The following is a 19,544-nucleotide window of genomic DNA, read 5'->3' as shown; positions in this document are numbered from 1 at the left end:
TTAGCTCTTTAGTCTGGGGTTTAATCCTGACAGTGGTACTCTGATATAGTGGTTAGTGATGTTGTCACTTAGCTTTGTAGTCTGGGGATTAATCCTGACAGTGGTACTGTGATACAGTGGTTAGTGATGCTGTTCCTTAGCTCTGTAGTCTGGGGTGTAAGCCTGACAGTAGTAGTGTGATACAGTGGTTAGTGATGCTGTTCCTTAGCTCTGTAGACTGGGGTTTAATCCTGACAGTGGTACTGTGATACAGAGGTTAGTGATTCCGTTCCTTAGCTCTGTAGTTTGGGGTTAATCCTGACAGTGGTACTGTGATACAGTGGTTAGTGATGCTGTTTAGCTCTGTAGTCTGGGGTTTAATCCTGACAGTGGTACTGTGATACACTGGTTAGTGATGCTGTTTAGCTCTGTAGTCTGGGGTTTAATCCTGACAGTTGTACTGTGATACAGTGGTTAGTGATGACTTTTAGCTCTGTAGTCTGGGGTTTAATCTTGACAGTGGAACTGTGATACAGTGGTTAGTGATGCTGTTCCTTAGCTCTGTAGACCGGGGTTTAATCCTGACAGTGGTACTGTGGTACAGTGGTTAGTGATGCTGGTCTTTAGCTCTGTAGTCTGGGGTTTAATCCTGACAGTGGTACTGTGATACATTCATTAGTGATGCTGTTTAGCTCTGTAGTCTGGGGTTTAATCCTGACAGTGGTACTGCGATACAGGGGTTAGTGATGCTGTTTAGCTCTGTAGTCTGAGGTTTAATCCTGACAGTGGTACTGTGATACACTGGTTAGTGATGATGTTTAACTCTGTAGTCTGGGGTTTAATCCTGACAGTGGTACTGTGATACAGTGTTTAGTGATACTGTTCCTTAGCTCTGCAGTCTGGGGTTTAATTCTGACAGTGGTACTGTGATACTGTGGTTAGTGATGCTGCTCCTTAGCTCTGTAGTCTGGGGTTTAATCCTGACAGTGGTACTGTGATACAGTTGTTAGTGATACTGTTTAGCTCTGTAGTCTTGGGTTTAATCCTGACAGTGGTACTGTGATACAGTGGTTAGTGATGCTGTTTAGCTCTGTAGTCTGGATTTTTATCCTGACAGTGGTACTGTGATACAGTGGTTAGTGATGCTGTTCCTTAGCTCTGTAGTCTGGGGTTTAATCCTGACAGTAGTAGTGTGATACAGTGGTTAGTGATGCTGTTCCTTAGCTCTGTAGACTGGGGTTTAATCCTGACAGTGGTACTGTGATACAGTGGTTAATGATTCCGTTCCTTAGCTCTGTAGTCTGGGGTTAATCCTGACAGTGGTACTGTGATACAGTGGTTAGTGATGCTGTTTAGCTCTGTAGTCTGGGGTTTAATCCTGACAGTGGTACTGTGATACAGTGGTTAATGATGCTGTTTAGCTTTGTAGTCTGAGGTTTAATCCTGACAGTTGTACTGTGATACAGTGGTTAGTGATGACCTTTAGCTCTGTAGTCTGGGGTTTAATCTTGACAGTGGAATTGTGATACAGTGGGTAGTGATGCTGTTCCTTAGCTCTGTAGTCTGGGGTTTAATCCTGACAGTGGTACTGTGATACAGTGATTAGTGATGCTGTTCCTTAGCTCTGTAGTCTTGGGTTTAACCCTGACAGTGGTACTGTGATACAGTGTTTAGTGCTGCTGTTTAGCTCTGTAGACTGGGGTTTAATCCTGACAGTGGTACTGTGATACAGTGGTTAGTGATGCGGTTTAGCTCTGTAGTCTGGGGTTTAATCCTGACAGTGGTACTGTGGTACAGTGCTTAGTGATGCTGGTCCTTAGCTCTGTAGTCTGGGGGTTAATCCTGGCAGTGGTACGGTGATACATTCATTAGTGATGCTGTTTAGCTCTGTAGTCTGGGGTTTATTCCTGACAGTGGTACTGTGATACAGGGGTTAGTGATGCTGTTAAGCTCTGTAGTCTGGGGTTTAATCCTGACAGTGGTACTGTGATACAGTGGTTAGTGATGCTGTTCCTTAGCTCTGCAGTCTGGGGTTTAATCCTGACAGTGGTACTGTGATACAGTGGTTAGTGATGCTGTTTAGCTCTGTAGTCTGGATTTTAATCCTGACAGTGGTACTGTGATACAGTGGTTAGTGATGCTGTTAATTAGCTCTGTAGTCTGGGGTTTAATCCTGACAGTGGTACTGTGATATAGTGGTTAGTGATGCTGTTCCTTAGCTCAGTAGTCTGGGGTTTACTCCTAACAGTAATAGTGTGATACAGTGGTTAGTTATGCTGTTTCTTAGCTCTGTAGTCTGGCATTTAATCCTGACAGTGTTACTATGATACAGTGGTTAGTGATGCTGTTTAGCTCGGTAGTCTGGGGTTTAATCCTGACAACGGTACTTTGACACATTTGTTAGTGATGCTGTTTAGCTCTGTAGTCTGGTGTTTAATCCTAACAGTGGTACTGTGATATGGTGGTTAGTGATGCTGTTCCTTAGCACTGTAGTCTGGGATTTAATCCTGACAGTGGTACTGTGATACAGTGGTTAATGATGCTGTTCCTTAGCTCTGTAGTCTGGGGTTTAATCCTAACAGTGGTACTGTGATACAGTGTTAGTGATGCTGTTCCTTAGCTCTGTAGTCTGCGGTTTAACCCTGACAGTGGTACTGTGATACAGTGTTTAGTGATGCTGCTTAGCTCTGTAGTCTTTGTTTAATCCTGACAGTGTTACTGTGATACAGGGGTTAGTGATGCTGTTTAGCTCTGTAGTCTGGGGTTTAATCCTGACAGTGGTACTGTGATACAGTGGTTAGTGATGCTGTTCCTTAGCTCTGTAGTCTGGGGTTTAACCCTGACAGTGGTACTGTGATACAGTGTTTAGTGATGCTGCTTAGCTCTGTAGTCTTTGTTTAATCCTGACAGTGGTACTGTGATACAGTGGTTAGTGATGCTGTTCCTTAGCTCTGCAGTCTGCGGTTTAATCCTGATGTCTACCTACTACCTGGCCAAAGTATGTCTGTTATAGCTAAGTGTGTGGATTTTCTCCAAGTAAATTGTTTTCTTCCCACATCCTAAAGATAAACATTTCCACTGTGCAGGAAGAAATCTAATATATTAGAAACTATTTCGGCAATTATATCTTATCAAAACAATGCAATAACATTCATCTCTTTACAGCAGATCAAAAACATGTTTTTCTTTGTTTTTTTTTCAGTGTGGAATCCTAAACTTATAGATACCAACTTTATGGTTGCACACCACTGGGGAAATGAAAACCTCTTCAAGGCAATACACAGCTGTCCAAAGAAAATATTGTTTTCTCTCTAACATCAACATGCAAGGAAACACAAAACAGGCAAGACATAGTGCTCAGAATTACTGGCAATTTCATATTGTTCTTTGCTTTTGGGAATTTTTCTCTTAAGGTTACCCATATAAAGGATTTTTTGCTCATTTAAGATTTAGCTGATAAACAAAATAAATAAGACATACAAATAAATGATTTGTGATAACATTTCAACTTGTACATTTTCTTGCACATTATCAACTTCTTTTGTGGTTGGCGGTTCATAACTATAGCAGTACAGAAAATTAGTTTCTGTACCAGTGCAAAGATGGCCTTCTTGTATTTATTCTACTTAGCTTAGTTACAAGGTTTCTGCTGCAGTATGAATTGTTTGCCACCTACCTATACACTATCTTAGCAAATGGCCTACTTTAAAATCAAATGTCTAAGTTATATACCATATCTTAACTAACTAATGCTACAAGTATTATAATCACATTGTATGTTGTAATTAAAATACTGTAAGATATTTGGTTTGGTTTGGACTGTCACTGAAAAGCATTCATTGGCTGAGCCCATGTATCTGTTCAAATAAATGCAGAAAATGCCATTTGGGGGGGTGTACATCCTGTATAGCCAACTTGCCCTGAATATTTTCCCATTAAAAAAGCTCATGTTGTGACTACAGCACAATGAGATGCAGTTGCCACTTATAAGGTACTACTGTAGTAAAATAATACAAATTCAATTACTAAGTCATCACAGAAATCTTTACATAAAAAGTAAAAATAAAAAGCATACCAATCCACATGAGGAAACAATGTTCTCACAGTTGCACTCTGAAAAACAAATAATGTTAACATTAAACAAAAGTTCTGAATTTTGTGATAAAAAGTAAATAGAATTAATTCCAATATTACTAATTCCATGAGCTCTCATATTTACCACAGTGCCATTTTGGGCAGCATTGGCCTGCTACATTTTTCTTTACAAGCTTTGTCTCAGCTGTACAGTTCAGTTCAGGTGTGGGGCATGTGATCTCATCACAAGCTAGAGAACAACAAAAAAACAACAAAAAAATTAAAGATTATTGTCATGCTATAAACTTATTTTGTTTTAAGATATTCAAACTAGTATGTTTTATTAACAAAATGTTCTTTATAAAAAGAACAAATAGAAAGAAAACAATATCAGCAGCTTGTTAAAAAGCAAGTAGGAACTATAACAGCACAAAATGATATCACTTGTAAAAGAGATGTGACCAAGTGTTTAATCATATACTTTCACATACATTACACTTAAATGTAATTAAGCCTCCCCAACTAAAAGGACAAATAAAGAAGAAAATCAAAATAATGAAAATAAGTAATATATTAAAAAAATAAATATATGACTAGATATGAGTATCAGCTCTGACTTTAAGTTTCAAACACAAACCCCTTAACAAATGTTAATAACATAAAATAACACATCAAGGACAAATTGTGACATGCAGACAGAAACATTTACTATGCCCAACGCACTCAGGAATAATTTGAATGAGATCTGTTTGGACTGTCTTTCCTAATGAAGAAAAGAAAAAAAAAATAATGGCCTACACCCAGCCATCTAAAAAAACACAAGAGTGTTACCACACCTGAGCCCATTTACCATATCCCTAAACAAACGGACAGCCACCTAGGTTTTACCATCCAAAGTCTGTTACTGGAATATAAGGAGTTCCTGTGATAAATTAATTTGATAAATTTGACCACACATTTAGCTAACCTAGCTCTCTGTGTGACATAAGCTAATGGATCTTATAAGCCTTTATGTTGTATAATTCTATATCAGGTTGCTGCTGACAGGAAGGTGCACTGGTATATAGTTTAAAAAAAAAACACAGGCTGAAGTTATGTGTATAGACGTATATATCTTTTACACTTGGAGGACATCCAGTTTGGTAACACATTTTAGCACATGTGATATAGTAGACCCCAGCCTCCAGTTAACAGCTTCTAAAAAAGTCTGCGCTTTCTTCCAGTCCCATAATATATAGTGTAGATGACTCACGGAAGAAAGAAATGTAAACCTTGCAAACAAATAGCCAAGGAATCCCAGGTCCAGACATTATTCCAAATCTCCTTTATTGTAAGATGTTAAAAGATGCAAGCACGTTCATGTTTAAAACTCCTTTTTTTAAAACCCTTTAACAGCCATGTGGTCACTTTCAACCAATACGCTTCCTCCAAGGCACACACACCCCAAAGATATGTGGTCTTTAAACTAGAAGTAAAAACATTAAAATTAATATCAGTTATATCAAAAACATCCATATACAGAATTTGTATTGGTTGTTCCCAACATACAAAAACACAAATACTGGACCTGCTTATTAATCATTATAAATGTGACATTAAGTTAGAACACAAAGTAACAAGTCACCTTTTGAGCGCTTTAAGTTTAAGAACAGGAACTATGCTGGCTTGCTCATTAAGTCCTGATCAGCAGTAGGCATTCCAAAAGATCTACCAGTGAATTTCCCTTATTTCTAAATTTATTTTCCATGGACTCCCTCTAGGGTCCATTCTAATTTGCCCCAACACTGAAATTTAAAAGTATGCATATGGTTTTCCGAGATATATTTATATATATTAGATATGTTTATATAATGCATTTAGTATTTCTGCATTTCTTTATTTCATACAAATGCTCATATATCCATTCTAGGAGCTTTCTTTCTGTTTTACTGATGTAAAAACATTCACACTGCTGGCAGAGTGCAACATAAACAATAGCCTTGCTTTCACAGTCCACCCTGTGAGACATCCTGAATTGTTTACTTTTGATAATGAATCTGTCAGCCATGGATATGTACTTGCAATATGTACACTTACCACATCTGAACATGCCTTTATTACTTCTCATTATATGATGCACACTCTCAAAAATATGTTTTAGAGTGTGTCCCCATATATATACTATAGAAGGTACTTCCCCACTTTATACCTAAGTGTTTTGTCCTTACTTAGAATGCCCCAGTTTTTATTGGGTATGTTCCTTATTATGGAGCTATCCAAGCTGAATGTAATTATGAGGGACGTGGGAAAGGAAATATTTGTTGTAGCTTCTGCCTGGTCAATAAAACTGCAATTCTCCTGAATTCCTTTTATAGGTAACCTCCTGTATCATCTCATTGATAAGTGATTCAGGGTAACCCTTACTGAGGAACATATGTACCTCCTTTTAAACAGCCCTCATAATTACATTCAGCTTGGATAGTCTGTCTAAAGAAGAGCGAGATCTCTGTCCCTGTATTATAGAGACTCTGAGCAGAGGGTGAGGGCACCAAACCTCCCAAAAGGAGATGAGCTCCCCATAGCCCAAAGTAATAAAAATAACTCACAGGATGAAATATGCAGCTATAATGAACTGCAATGTGAGAATGGGGCTTCAGGTACAAAATTATTGAAAAGCATCATTCAGAATTGTTTTAGATGACAATGGACATAGTGCAGAGGATGTGCATTGTGTTCATCATGAGATACTGCAACAAGAGGAAGTGGCTGAAAAGGATCCAGTTTCTACTACGTAAGGCAATGACAATGGTATGTGGAAAACAGCTAAGAAAATCATGTGCTGGGAATGTTATAAGTTAATTTTGAAGAGTGACTGGCTATCTACTGTTGTAACACTGTTGGTTGTAGGTTTTATACTAGGACTGTGACTGTTTACAAGGACAACGTGGAAAAAGAATGTTAATTGCTTGCACTTTTATCAGTATGTTCTTTTGTACTCTGATTTTATATTCTGGATTTGGAGTCTGTTACTAATAGCTGTCTTCCAATTTCAAAATGGAGCTGTGACTATTCAGCATGAAATGTTGGAAAAATACTGTTCCTACATGCAGTTTTGGTATATTTTTGGTGATCATTTTCATACTTACAAAGTCTCTAGATGGTTGTGAATGATGTACACTAGAGAGAATTATAGGAAGATTCACGGATATCCATTTTGAAGAGGTAATGTTGAGGATGCATTTGAATAAACTAGCGTTTTTCCCTTTGTAGATGATTGCTTTTAAGTAGGGGGTGTTAGATCTACCATGTATTCCGTCAGTAACTACATGATTTGTGCTCCTAATGCACCAATAGTTGCGAAAGCCAGGCACAGATCCGGTGGGCAGCCAAGGGACCTCTCCCAGGAAATGGGAGGGGCACGGCAGTCAGGGTAAGTGGTTACTTTTTCTACTTTTTCTCAGGGGATGGGTCAAGATTGTTTATTGGAATGTGGGGGGAATTTGTCATCCTTTTGGAAGAGGGAGAAATAGGAATAAACTGTTGACTAAAAGTGGATATTATTTTATTTCAAGAAATTAAACTGAACAAAAAATAAACATTGAAGTTACAGGGAAGAAACTTTAATGTCCTGTAGTGTAAAACTGTTCTGAAGGGCAGGAAGAGGGAAATAGTGATTCTAGCTAATAAGAATTTAGTAGTTAAACAGAAGGTGATAAGGAATGATAGAGATTTGAGCTGGGTTATCTTAGAGCTATAGATAGGTGATCAGGAGTGGAAGATTTGGACTCTTTATGGCCCTAACTCAGGTTCTCTGTCGTTTTTTCACTCCTTTTATAATCACTGGCAAAGTGCACTGCAATTATGACAGACAGTTTATAAGAAATTTTAATTTGGTTGGGGATTGGGAGAGGGACAAGAAGTCTGGCTGTAGGGAGAGGAATAAAAAAGCTAGTGGCAATCAGAAAAAGGGTGGGTTGATATATAGGAGTTTCATCTGGTAAAACTGGGATTTACTTTCTTGAGGGCTGAAGTTTACCAGGCTAGCAGACTGGATAGATTTCTAATGTGGTTTGCAGGAGTAATGCAGGTACAAGCGGTAGAAACAGGATACATGTTTCTCTCAGACTATGCACATATGGTGTTGGCTATTCAGGCTCCTCAAGAATTGATAGGTAGAGATAGATGGCAATATAAAATGTGAATTCAGTTAGTCCAACACAATGGAGTGAGGCTGAATGTATTTTAGAAGAGGTGCTTCAATGGCATACTATGTTTGAAAAAGAGAAGACTAACCACCTTCACTGGTGGGATCCAATTAAATGTGCACATAGAGGTCATTTCATGAGTATGAAAGAGTATCTGGTGAAAAAATCTACTAAATGTTCTTCAAAGGTTTTTAGAATAATAACAAAATTCAGGAGAAATATGGGGAAGTATTGATGCAAGCTTCCAAAATGCGTATATCAATTCCAAAGATATGCAGTAGGTGGATTGGACACTGTAAATTGGCCATAGCTGTAAGTGTGCATGCAAGTGTGTGATATAGAACAACTGTGGCAGGGCTAGCCACCTGGTGGTATGAAGCTTGGCTCTAAATGAATGTCACTATTGAACTGACACCCTGACTCCATGAGCAAACATGGGAAAAGCGGTTGTAGATGAATATGGATTTTGGAAGCTGAAATGACTGAGGTAGAAAAGGGCTCATAACTCTTCAGCATTTTTCTTGGACCAGAGGAAGAAAGATGGGTAAATTTGTTCAGCAAAGGTAAAGAATAGGCAGAAAAACAGGCTTATTTCAATGATTAAGGATGCAGGGGAAACATTCATTATTATATAACTAATATTATTAAAGTTTTTGCTGCCTTCAAGAGAAATTTGGCATACTGCAGTTTGAATAGGACAGATGTTTTGACCGGTTTGGTCAAACATTAACTTTAGACAAGAAGAAAGAGTTGGATGCATTGATTACCTTGCAAGAAGTCTTGGGGCGATAAAAGGATTTAGAGCAGAAAAATCACCAGGTAGTGATGGCTTCCTTACGGAATTTTATAGGCTCTATGGAGACAGTTTGGTAGATCACATGGATTGGATATGCAATAAAGGAGCAGAGGCAGGGAGATTACTAGAATCTTTTGTAAGAATATTGATAGTCCTACTACCTAAAGGCAAGTTAGATCACTGGAGGCCTAAGAATTATAGGACTAATTCCCTCATTAATGCAGATGTGAAACTGTTAGTGGCAGTGTTGGCCCATGGATTTTCAAAGTATTTATCTAAGTTGATATATGTTTCTCAAAGGTGTTTTGTTAAAGGAAGATCAGCAATGCCCAGCTTGTGGTGGATTAGAGAATTCATGGTTGTCTCATGTACAAAGTGGGTGGGAGCATGCAGGAATACTTTTTTATATCAAAAAAGCATTTGATTCATTAGAATGGGGCTTCTTATTGAAATTTATGTAGGACTTAGGGTCAGGTACGAGCATGCTTAAGTGGATTACAGCATTGCGTCGTAATCCTACAATAGAGTTACTAGATAACAGATGATTGTCACAAGACATAAAGGTGGGAAAAGGCTTGAGGCAAGGCAGCCATTTGTCACCCATCATTTTTATCATAGCTATGGATGCCCTGTCTCAGAGGATAAATCGGTATTTGTAAAGGTTTCAGGATATGCATAATCTCTTAACATTATCTGCAGATGATTGCATGCTGGCAGCTAACAGACTGGATATTATTATGAGGAGGATAGTGACTCATTTTAAGAGCTTTGGGAAGGGGCTAGAGCTAAAATGTATTTGGACTAACATGGTTCAAGTTAGGGTGGGTAGGGTGTCAGTTCCTATTGGTGAGCAGCAGATTCTTAGAGTCAGGGATACCACCTATTTGGGGGTTAGTGTTGGAGACTGAAGAACTGACAGTGGGCTTTAATTATTTAACTATATATATATATATATATATATATATATATATCTATGGGAGCTTTTCTCCCCGGACCTCCACTGAAAAGGGACCTGTGTCCAGTGGACTTTCCCGGGTAACAAATGTAAAATAAATAAATAAAATAAATAAATAAAATATCAGCAGTTTTTTTTACAGGTTTATAAGTAAGTACTAGACTAGCTGCACTTGTGGGCTGTTTTAAGCCTAGCTATTTTCCCTTTTTGAACTCAAATGTACCTATCCCATTTGCCTAGAGATTGGCCTTACCCATCCTATTTTCAATAATTATATATTACCCCTAAAAAGACTAGTTGGGATCATATCATAGATAATTTGAGGAGACCCATCCATGGGAAAAAAGCATTTAGGAGCTGCCTCTGTGCATTATTCGTACAAGGGGCAATCTTGGGGTAAATTTTCTCTTTCCCACCCAAAGATACAAGCTGTGCTTGAATATGGACAGGAAAGAACTTTGTTTTATGTGGATGTTGAGTCTAATCCAGAACAGCAGTATTATCTGCAAGATATATCTGTCCCTCCAAACCATTTTGTTGATGTTGCAGAAGAGGTTTAGTACTCTAGACTGAGCATTTCTGAAGCCATTTGGCTTGCTCATGTACAGTAAATCCGCCACAAATTGGGTTAGAGAATGACTTATATGCTACATATGGGTCACCTTTTAACAGTCTATAGGATATCAAGTACAGTGACAGGTCTTTGAGTAGGTCCATATAGGAGATGTTCAGGCCTTGTATCCTTTTAGTAAGGTATCTCTGTGGGTGTCCCAGTTGTTGCATGTGTCTGGACGGATACATACCGAATGGGGCATTATATTCAATGGCTGGCCTAACGAGGGCTGAGTAAAGGGAAACAATGACATCTTTAGATCTAGCGACAATTCATTTGTTTATAAAGTTGTTCAGAGGACATTCTTACACCAATGGACACATATTGGTCAAAACATAGGTCACTGTCCACATAAGTTCTCAAATCCTGAACAACTCTTATGGGCATATTGTCAAAATGGTAGTTCCCTGAAGTAGATGACTTCCAAAGGATGTAATAATTGTTCAGCATTTAGTTTCAATCCATGATTATGGCACCAGTTATTTATTTCAAACAAACCTTACCACAGGATGACATTTAGGATTTCAACGACTAAGCCTAGCTTGCAGTTAATCTGAAAACTTAGTCAGCTAGACCCTTTTGATATTGGCTTTTACTTCAGAAAAGTAGATCCCAAACAGGAAAGGTCTCAGCACAGACCCCTATGGACTCCACTGCTGACTGGTCTGTTTGTGGAGGTAACGTCCCCTATTTTGATTTCCTGCATCTTATGTATGAGGCAGTTGGCAATCCAGCAGGTGACATATGGGTTTATTTTCATCTTCTTTAGCTTTTATTCTATACCTGAGTGAGGAATTATGTCAAAAGCTTTGGCCAGGTTGAGTTATGCAGTGTGTACTGTTTTGCTTTGATCCACTACTTTGGTGACCTTTTCAAAAAAATCCCAGGTTGATTAAGCATGACCTGCCTTTGATGAATCCAAACTGAGATGGGTCTAGTGTTTAGAATTTCCCTATGTTCTGATTGATGAGTTCAATTATATGTTTTTCTGTGGCTTTGCATATAAACCTGGTCAGACTTATGGATCTCTAATTGCCTGGACCTTTGAAAGGTCCCCCTTTATGCAGGGGAATGACTGTAGCTATTCTCCATTTGCTTGGTACAAAACCTGTATAGAGGCTAAAATTGAACATTGTTAGCAGTGCAGCCAAATCATGCTTCATGTCATTTAATATTATTTAAGATGCGTTCGGGGATATTGTAAGGACCAATTGATGCAGTATTTTAAGCTTTTGATAGTACTTTTAGGGAGTGGTCTTGTGTGATAGCTGGAAGTGATCCAGTATCAGATGTATCTTGTGAAACAGATGTAATGAATACATACAGTACATGAGCAGTTTATTTGGAAGGGGAGAGGAGAAGGAAGGCTTAGGTTGCAAAGGAATGTGAGGTATGCCTGACTTTAAATGCTGTGCCATACGCTCTGCAGTGGTGGCTACTAAGAAGGAGGATGCAGTTTGTTATTGTAGTCATACTGCCATAGTGCAGGTGTTTCATCTTTATATGGAAATGACAGTGCAATTTCTAAAGTAGTTAAGGGGATGTACATGGTAATTTTAAGCATTTTACCAGTGGGGACCGGAGTTCCGCTGTGGCGACCCCTAACCGGGAAAAGCCGAAAGACACACACACACACACACACCAGTGGATCTTTGGCACAAACAGAATATTACAATAGTGGGGAAGCCATTCTATTGGAGGGGATGGAAAGCCAGAGGAGTAAGAATGCTTGAGCATCTAAAAACTGCTAAACAACTCCAAAGAACAAATTATAACTGAAAATGCAGCAAACCAAAGACCAGGAAGGAACTGGACCACAAAACTTATAAGCTTTCGTTCATTTAATAAAACACCACAAATTTCATCAGAAAAATGCTGATGAAATTCGTGGTGTTTTATTAAACGAATGAAAGCTCATACCTTTTGTGGTCAGGTTCCTTCCTGGTCTTTGGTTTGCTGATTTTTCATTTTTACGTAATGCTTGAGCATCTGTTTTTCAAGCAGGAAGGAGGGATGTACAAGTTTGTTGGGTGGAAAGAGTTCCACCTACACTATGTATTGCCAAAAGGAGCTTTGTTCCAGTCTGAGCAATTAAATCATACTATTATCAAATGGTTGTCAAAGCTGGACGTACACAATACAAACAGTGGCAAAGATGGGGAACTTGTAATTTTTATTTAAGAATGTACCACTTGCAGATTCTAAACCAACCTGCAGTTTGGTGTATAGTCTTCCTATCCAATGTGCATATGATGTTTAAGATTCAGGTGGAGGGATATGGAAAGTATTTTGTTCTCAAAGGAGGAATGGGTGCTGCCAATTAAATAGGAGAAAATTTGAATATTATCCCCACAGTTTGGGTCAAGTACATTTGTTAGATCATCTATGGTCCAGCAGTACTACCTGCTCTCCTCCAAACAACACAGATTATGGCCTGGAGAAAGCACTATGACAGAACATTGGTCCACAAATGATGACATCTTGCTAAACTCTGATAGTGGACTCCTTACAGATGCCATATTCATAGACCTGACAAAGGCATTTGACCTCATGGGCCACTATTTTCTCCAAAACAAAAACTGAAACTGGTATCAGTCCAGACACCACTCTCTAGTTTAAAAACTTCCTCACCGACAGACATTTCAGAGTTAAAATAGAATCCTCCCAATCAGAAACTGTACCTATTACCAAAGATATACCACAAGGATCCATTCTTACCCTTCCTCTTCTCCAGATTCATTAGCAAACTTTCTTCTGATCACCTCCATCTTCTCCATCACTCATGTATTTTCTATGGTGATAACATGGTCATTTATTGATCAGGTCACTCTAACACTAGCATTCAGTGTCAATTCCAGTCAGACTTACATGAGCTCCACTGATAGCTCATATACAATAAACTACTTTTCAACCCCACAAGGACCACAACTACACTTTTGGGAACTCCACAGAAAATTCACCAAGAACCTGACTCATTCTTTGATTTACAGAACCATTCCACAGAGACAACCTCCAACTTCCAGGACCTAGGACTATGGCTTGATCAGTCACTAAACTTTAGTTTCCACATAGACAAAGTGAGAGATGAAGTAAACTCTGTCCTCTTCTAGGCCAAAAAGATCTCTATTCTGTCCAAACCAGACAGAGCAGCCATTGGCAAAGGAGTTCTCCTTTATCAACTTGAATATGGGCTCCCAGTTTTTGCTTCTGCCTCCAGGAAAAACATTGCCATACTCCAAACTATCTCTAACAGCATCTGCTGATCCATTATAAACTCATCTCTTTGTGTGCATCACTGTATCCCCCTAGAAAAAGTCAAATGGCTACTCATGAAACAAAGATCTAATCTACTTTTAGGATCCCAGCTCTGCAAACAGCTTCAACTCCTCACATTTTACTCACCTTGCAGTTACATTTCGCAAAAAAAATTCCTCACAGAGACACGACTCACAAGCCACACCGACTCCCATTACTCCTTGAACTAAACTACACAGCACTGCACAGCACTGCACATGCTTTTTCCTCTCAGGCACCTACTCTTTGGCAAGCTCTCCCCACTGACATTAAGGAAATGAACACTTATTCAAAATTCAGAATGCACCTCAAAAAGGCACTACTTCATGGAAGCCAAATGGTCCTGCTTCAACACAGAACAGATCACCTAACCTGTCTTCTTTCTGAGTCTCTTCTCCTCTCTCAAGATTCACTGAAGACTGACCCACTTTAGAAACTAATGTATATATTGTACATTACACTTTGCTTGATTGTACATTGCACTGTGCTTGCTCACTGGAATGTATATACTCAACCCAGATTTAATAAAATCCATGTAGGCATAGTATACAGCCTACACGGAAGATAAAGTGGCCATGTATGCGGTTGCCCCTTGGTAACGCACCATGGATACTAATGTAGGCACATTACTGAGGGACAGCTGAGTAACACATTTACTGAATCAGTATAGGGAGTGTGTTATTGTGTCTGGAGATGAGTAACACACCCCCGGCACTGTCAAAGTGCAGCAAAGCAATGTATGGGCATGTATTTAAATATTAGTAATTTTTTTATGTTTGAGCAGCATTGCAGCAAAGAACATGTGCCAGACATCTAAAAAACAGGATACTTTTAATTATAAATCAAAAGGTCAAGTTTAAGCATAGCTAAGTGGGTTTGTGCAGAGCAGCATGATGCTTAGCGGTGCTTAAACTTGTCTTATAGGTATATTTAAAAGTACAGCAGCAATCCCCATATCCACATAGCCAAGTGGTTAGAATCATGGCCTCATGTGCAGTAAGTGCAGGTTTTGAATACAGAAAAGGGAAATTAAATGATTATTTTCAAAATATAAATTATGCCAATCATTTTTAAATTATGATGTACTGTGCTCAGCTAAGCTCTGCTAAGTCATGCTAAGCCAAGATAAGCACTGCTAAAACAATTTCTATTTAAGCACTGCTTGGCTGCGCTTAGCTGGTTTGCACACTGATAAGCTTTGCTAAGCAGTGTCAGTTTAAGTAAAGGTCAGCTAAGCCAGTATGTGCAGTGCCAAGCTAAGCACCGTATTTTTAAAAATGGCCCAATGATGTGCAAGGGTGGGAAAACAGGTTTGTTTAAATGCATCAGGTGGGAATATAGCATAACCTGTTGGAGTTTAACCCATGCAGGAACCATGGCAGGTGTTGGAGAGGGTGTGCACTTCTGGGCGCAGAGGTGGAGCATTCTGGTGTCCAGGGTCATGGTTAGACTCCTAGTGAAATACCAAGACATCTGGCTGCTGCAGGGCCAGTACCAGGGATCAGAGTATAAGTCAGAGGCCTGTGACTAGCTGGCACATGATCACACCATTGCAACAGGTATCCCCTGCACAGGTGAGCAGGTCTGTCACCATTTCATCGATCTTAAGTGGCAGAAGAGGGGACTTCTGGACACCTGGGTCCAGGATGCTCATGTCAGGAATGACCAACAAGTTTGTATGTACTGTTAGCAATGTTTTACCTATACCTAATCTGAATGTGTGATAAATAGGTATGCATAATGGTGGGCTTTTCTCCCTACAGCTGCAGAGGAGAGAGCTCACAACCTAGAGGCCCATGCAGGGTGCCTGGCCAGGTTGCGCTATGAGTGTGGTGAGTACAAATTAATTTGCAATTTATAGTCAAATACACAAGATAGAGTAATTCAGTCACTGCCACTAGGTGCATACTGTATAGATTTGTGTAATGCAATGAATGTGGATGTAGGGCTGTACTGCAATATCTGTCAACTGTAAACTATAGCGCAATAAAGATTAAAGCATTAAACCTGATAATGTTAATGAAATACAAATTCTACTGCAATAATTGTGCAATTACAGTTGTATTGCAACACCTGCATTATCCCAAATGTTGTTTAATTAAGACTCAGAAATTTGAAAATAACTGCATGAAGGTCCACCAATAAAGCTGTGTTGCGCAATATGTGTGTAAGTAGAGCTGTTGTTCATGAAGTCAAGTATGACATCTGTTCTGGAATAACAACATAAAGAATACCACTCACCGACTCAAGGTTATCTAATAAAGAGTGTTATGCTAAACTGTACATTTAGAGCTGTACTACAAGATATATGCATTATGAAATTCTCTGCACTAATATCTGAAGCAATAGTAGGAACATCCAAGGTATATTGTGTATATCAGCATTGTATTGTGTTAACCATTGCATTTCAGCTATATGCATTCCTGCTCTGAGTTACGATGCTGCAGACAAGTATGAAACTGTATTAGCTGTTGACTGCAAATGTACTATCTGCAACTGTATATGGGTCAGGTAGCCAACCCAATACTCTGATATGGTTTGTACACATCACAGATATTGCCACCTACTAAGAGTTTATTGTATACACCTCTATTCTATGTATGTACAGTTCACCTAGTATTTCTGCCATGCATGAATCTCATGCATGTGTGTTCAACTGTCACTGCAGTCTTGTATAAAACTGTACTACTAATACCAGGGCATATTTTGTTTCCAGGAGAGCTCTAGGAAAATATCAGACAGTCAATAGTCAGCAGTGGCTCAGTAGCTCAGTAGCTCAGTTTGTTAAATGTTGTGTCTGATATACATTTTGTCGCACACAGATTTTGAATCCAATGACAAGTACTAATAAATATTGCTGAATCAGTTATGTATTGTTAACAGATTTTCTCCCCACCGGAATTACAGGTAAATGGGTGCAGAAGCCCTTATTATGTGTAAATAATGTGTGTGTGTTCAGAAGTAACAGACTGTTAACAGCATTGATCAGAAATATGATAAGACGTCAGAAAATAAAGGCAACAAGTACAATACTTATAAAAGATATTACAATAAATGAAATGTGTAATCTTGGTATGGCTGTATGCCTGGTTTATCTGTGTATGTTTGCTGAAAGTCTAACCCCATACCTGCCAAGGAAGGCATGATAGTTGTTTACTCTCTGTACTGCACACGATACATGTCTCTCAAGTGTCACGCTAATCTCTCTGTCACAGATCTATCATCAACATGATTATGTCAGTAGCACAGTCACACTACATCAGTCCACAGTACACTGTTAGTCATATAGGTCCATCTGACATGTAATAGTCCTCTGAAGTTGTGTACCTGTAGGTGTTCGCCACAGCAATAAGGAGAAGTCCCAGCAACCGAGAGCAAGCACACAAAAAAAATGGAAAGTAGATGGTACGTTAGTACACGATAAAAACACTTCTTTATTAAAATAACAAACGTAAAGTAAAGCGCTTTTCATGTCATTAATAGTGAGACATCCTCAGACAAAACTTCAAATGTAAAACATCTCCTTATAAACCCAACCCAGTTGCTAATTGAAACTTCTTACATTAGTTAGTAAAAACAGTTTCAAAATAGCAGCTTTCCAACTTGATGTACAACAGTATTACATTCATATTTACATTTACGTAACCAGATAGAAAGCTTTAAAAGGTTCCTCAACATTCTGAACATTAGTACAACCACCTTAAAACTTACCATATTACAAACATTCAATTACACCTTTTTAACCTGTTCAGCGTAAATATTATTTCAAGCTTTTTAAGCCTAAATAAATTAAATTTGTTGCATCTCGTGCATCCCCTAAATGAGATGCTATGTTAAATGCTTATGTTACCTGTGTGTCCATGATCGGGTTATTCCCACAACTCTTTCAGTTCATAAATTATCCAAGTGGGGAAAAATGCATTCAATGTCTAAGAAGAAGTTTAACTAAATGGTTAAGCCTATTTTGAAGTTGCTGACTAGTTGTTCCACACCACTTCCACCTTTCCAGTTGTGAGTGTCCGTGCGAGCTCTTGGAGGTTATGATTAAACATTACCAACTGGCAGCTGATTCCTTACTAAAGGAAATTGTTCCTTTGGATGAGAGCATAAAAAAAGACATAGATTTTATGCGATACAAATATGACTATGAGAGGTGTTTTGTCAGTATTGACCAATACATGGAATAATGAAAAGCAACCAAAATTAAGAAATTAAGGAGAGACAGGGAGGCATAAAATTTGGGTGTGGCTTACCCAAAACCTCCAACTTCTCAAACTACAGCAGGGGTAAGACAATCAGAGGACGAACAGGGTTTGCAGAGAAGGACAGAACATACACAAGCACAGCTTGAACGACAAAATTGTAACCAGGAGGCCAAAAAGGCACCTGAAAACAATAACAAGGGCAACAATAATCACTATGGTGTAAACAACCAAGGGAATGCAAATTTTCGAAGACAAGCCTCAGGGCTACAACCCTGTGTGGAGGCAACAACAATATCCCAAACTGCGGAATCACCACCCCTGAGTTGTGAGGTGATGATGAATATTCAAGGTGACTTTATAATTTTCAATTTTTCATGTCTAACTATTGATTCACTACTGGCGGACCTCTTAGCCAAAGGCCAGACCTTTGTTCCTACATCTAAAGCCAATATTGTAGATTCAGTTATTGACTTGAAGTTATTAATCAGGAAATTGAATTTTAAAATTCTGTTTGGTCAGGAGAACAATGTAAATAACCCATTTTATATAACTAGTACATTTTGTCCACAAATCCACCGTACTTTGTTATTGTATGAACACATGTGTGAATTAGACCTGTACAATTTACTTGATGTCCAAGGTGTAACAACACAACAAAAGTGGAATGGCAGGCACTAAGGCTATTACAGGAGGCACAGGTTAGGGCAATGCAGCCTGACAAGGGTGGGGGCTGGTCATTATGAATAATAATGATTACCAACTAAGAATGGAGAAGATCATACCAACAGACACCTACATGGAAGTGTCACGTAATGAACTGAACGTGGCCTATGGGAGGATCCAGTCCCTGATAGAAGAACTTTTTACAGAGGCCAGAATCTATGTAGATGTGTATAATTATATCAGTATGCCAGCCCCCAGAATACTGATCCTATCTGGCATTCCTAAAATCCACAAATGCATCAATGATCCCCCAATGAGACCATTGGTGGATGCCAGGGGGAGTATAATATATACTTGTGTGAAATACATAGATTTTCACTTGAAAAAATATGTAACTTTACAGCCTCAGGTTTGCAAAGATTCCTGGTCATTTTTAGCTAACATTCAAAAGTTGAAGTTCAGGCACAATCTGAACTTCTTAACAATTGACGTGAAGGATCTGTACACGTCTATCCCATATGCAGAAGGGATTGATAAATGGCTTAGATTGTTATTGCATGAGCTAGGAGCACCAAATGATGAAATAAGCCTCTTGGCAGAAATGCTAAACTTGGTCTTGTCAAATAATTATATTCAGTGGAAATTTTTTTGTCCAAAAAACTGGCATAGCCATGGGGTCACCTTGTGGGGCTAGTTTTGCTAATTTAATCATGGCTCATTGGGAAAGAGAATTTGTGTAAAAGGTGCCTAACATTATAAATAAAATCCAATTCTACACTAG

The 19,544-nt window shown here is 38.8% G+C and overlaps 1 protein-coding gene across 1 annotated transcript in view; it reads right to left on the bottom strand.

The window, feature by feature from the left end:
- Positions 1 to 19,544, bottom strand: part of OTOGL (otogelin like) — a 3,472,886-nt gene that overhangs the window by 217,338 nt on the left and 3,236,004 nt on the right. Inside the window, exons 49-50 of the mRNA XM_044088067.1 lie at positions 4,199 to 4,303; positions 4,055 to 4,092 (exon numbers count right to left, since the gene is read on the bottom strand). Of these exons, the coding sequence (XP_043944002.1) occupies positions 4,055 to 4,092; positions 4,199 to 4,303 (143 nt within the window). The remainder of the gene's footprint in view (positions 1 to 4,054; positions 4,093 to 4,198; positions 4,304 to 19,544) is intronic.

The sequence above is a fragment of the Protopterus annectens genome, chromosome 11.part0 (assembly GCF_019279795.1).
Source record: "Protopterus annectens isolate FY-2018-M chromosome 11.part0, PAN1.0, whole genome shotgun sequence".
Classification (NCBI taxonomy): domain Eukaryota; kingdom Metazoa; phylum Chordata; order Ceratodontiformes; family Protopteridae; genus Protopterus; species Protopterus annectens.
Note: the sequence above shows the minus strand (reverse complement) of the source record. Positions and strands in the feature narration are given on the sequence as shown.